Consider the following 1171-nt stretch of genomic DNA (forward strand, 5'->3'; position numbering starts at 1 on the left):
GTAAGTGCACACTGCTCTGCACCTGGGTAATTTCCTGGCTCTTTGTAAGGTGTGTGAGATCTCATCTTGGCAGTAGTGTTGTCACCCAGTTTCTGTTATTTCTGTGATTTCTTGATATTGAATGTTTGTGTTCCAAATTTCTTTTAATTACAGCAGGGTTCGTCTATATACTAATGACTGAATATTTTGTACTACACAGAGACACAAGGATGTTGTTCGGTTGGCAGAGATGTGGGCTCAGCAGGCACCACCAAAAGTGGCAAAGTGGTTGAATGGCATCGCAAGGCAGTATGTTAAGGTTGCATGATGTGATCAGAATTTAGGTCACTTTAACCAGGAACTTTAAGGAACACAGAAACTTCCAAAGGATAACGTCATAATAGACTTTCTTTGAATGGAAAATGGAAAATTAATCATATTATATGCACATATTAATGGCTGTGATGTAATCCTGTTTGTACTAGCTCAAAATCAGTTAAGCATAAACTAGTATTGCATTGAATTTATTTTACCCAGTGAATGTTGGAACCCATAGTTTTACTGAACAGTGCAGTCTTCAGCCTCAATCTGCTTACCTAACTACTTGTTCCCTTTCAAAAGTTTGGTTCATTTAAACTTCAGTTCATTTTCAGTCTGTTGAGAATGTAAAGAGATCTTTATGGTCTTTTCCTTTTGAGACAGCCCCAATTACAGTTGTAATGCATACATTTAATTTAAAGTTTACAATATGACATTAACCCTTACTTATATTTTCATGTTTCTGAGTTTACTGGCTTAAGGTGTATTGCAGGCTTTGTGTATTCAGGTAATCCTATGAATAAAAACGATCAATGATGACAGAATTCTGTTTTTGTATACGGCCTGAGATATTTTAATTTATTGAAGTTAAAATAAATATTTATTTAAACGTTAAGGAAATAAAAATGATATCAGAGATATAGTATACAAGTGAGAGTGAGTTAATTAATAATTTAATTATCTGTTAACCCCTTCACTTAATAATTAGTTTTCACCATTTCCATTATGTTATAAGTAATACTACTGGAAAGTAGACAACTTCTAGCTAGCCTTGAGAGACACTGAGCAAGTGGACAGAGTATGCTTTTTATTAGACATTTTGAATATTGATTCTTTGATACTACAGTTGTTTTTATGGAAAAAAATATAAAAG

The 1171-nt window shown here is 33.5% G+C and overlaps 1 protein-coding gene across 1 annotated transcript in view; it reads left to right on the plus strand.

Annotated features, from left to right (window-relative positions):
- Positions 1–842, plus strand: part of LOC119591402 (tetratricopeptide repeat protein 37-like) — a 22471-nt gene extending 21629 nt beyond the window's left edge. Inside the window, exon 24 of the mRNA XM_037940145.1 lies at positions 200–842. Coding sequence (XP_037796073.1) covers positions 200–307 — 108 coding nt within the window. The 3' untranslated portion in view covers positions 308–842. The remainder of the gene's footprint in view (positions 1–199) is intronic.
- Positions 843–1171: the final 329 nt, after the last annotated feature.

This window comes from Penaeus monodon, chromosome 28 (genome assembly GCF_015228065.2).
Source record: "Penaeus monodon isolate SGIC_2016 chromosome 28, NSTDA_Pmon_1, whole genome shotgun sequence".
NCBI classification, from domain to species: Eukaryota; Metazoa; Arthropoda; class Malacostraca; order Decapoda; family Penaeidae; genus Penaeus; species Penaeus monodon.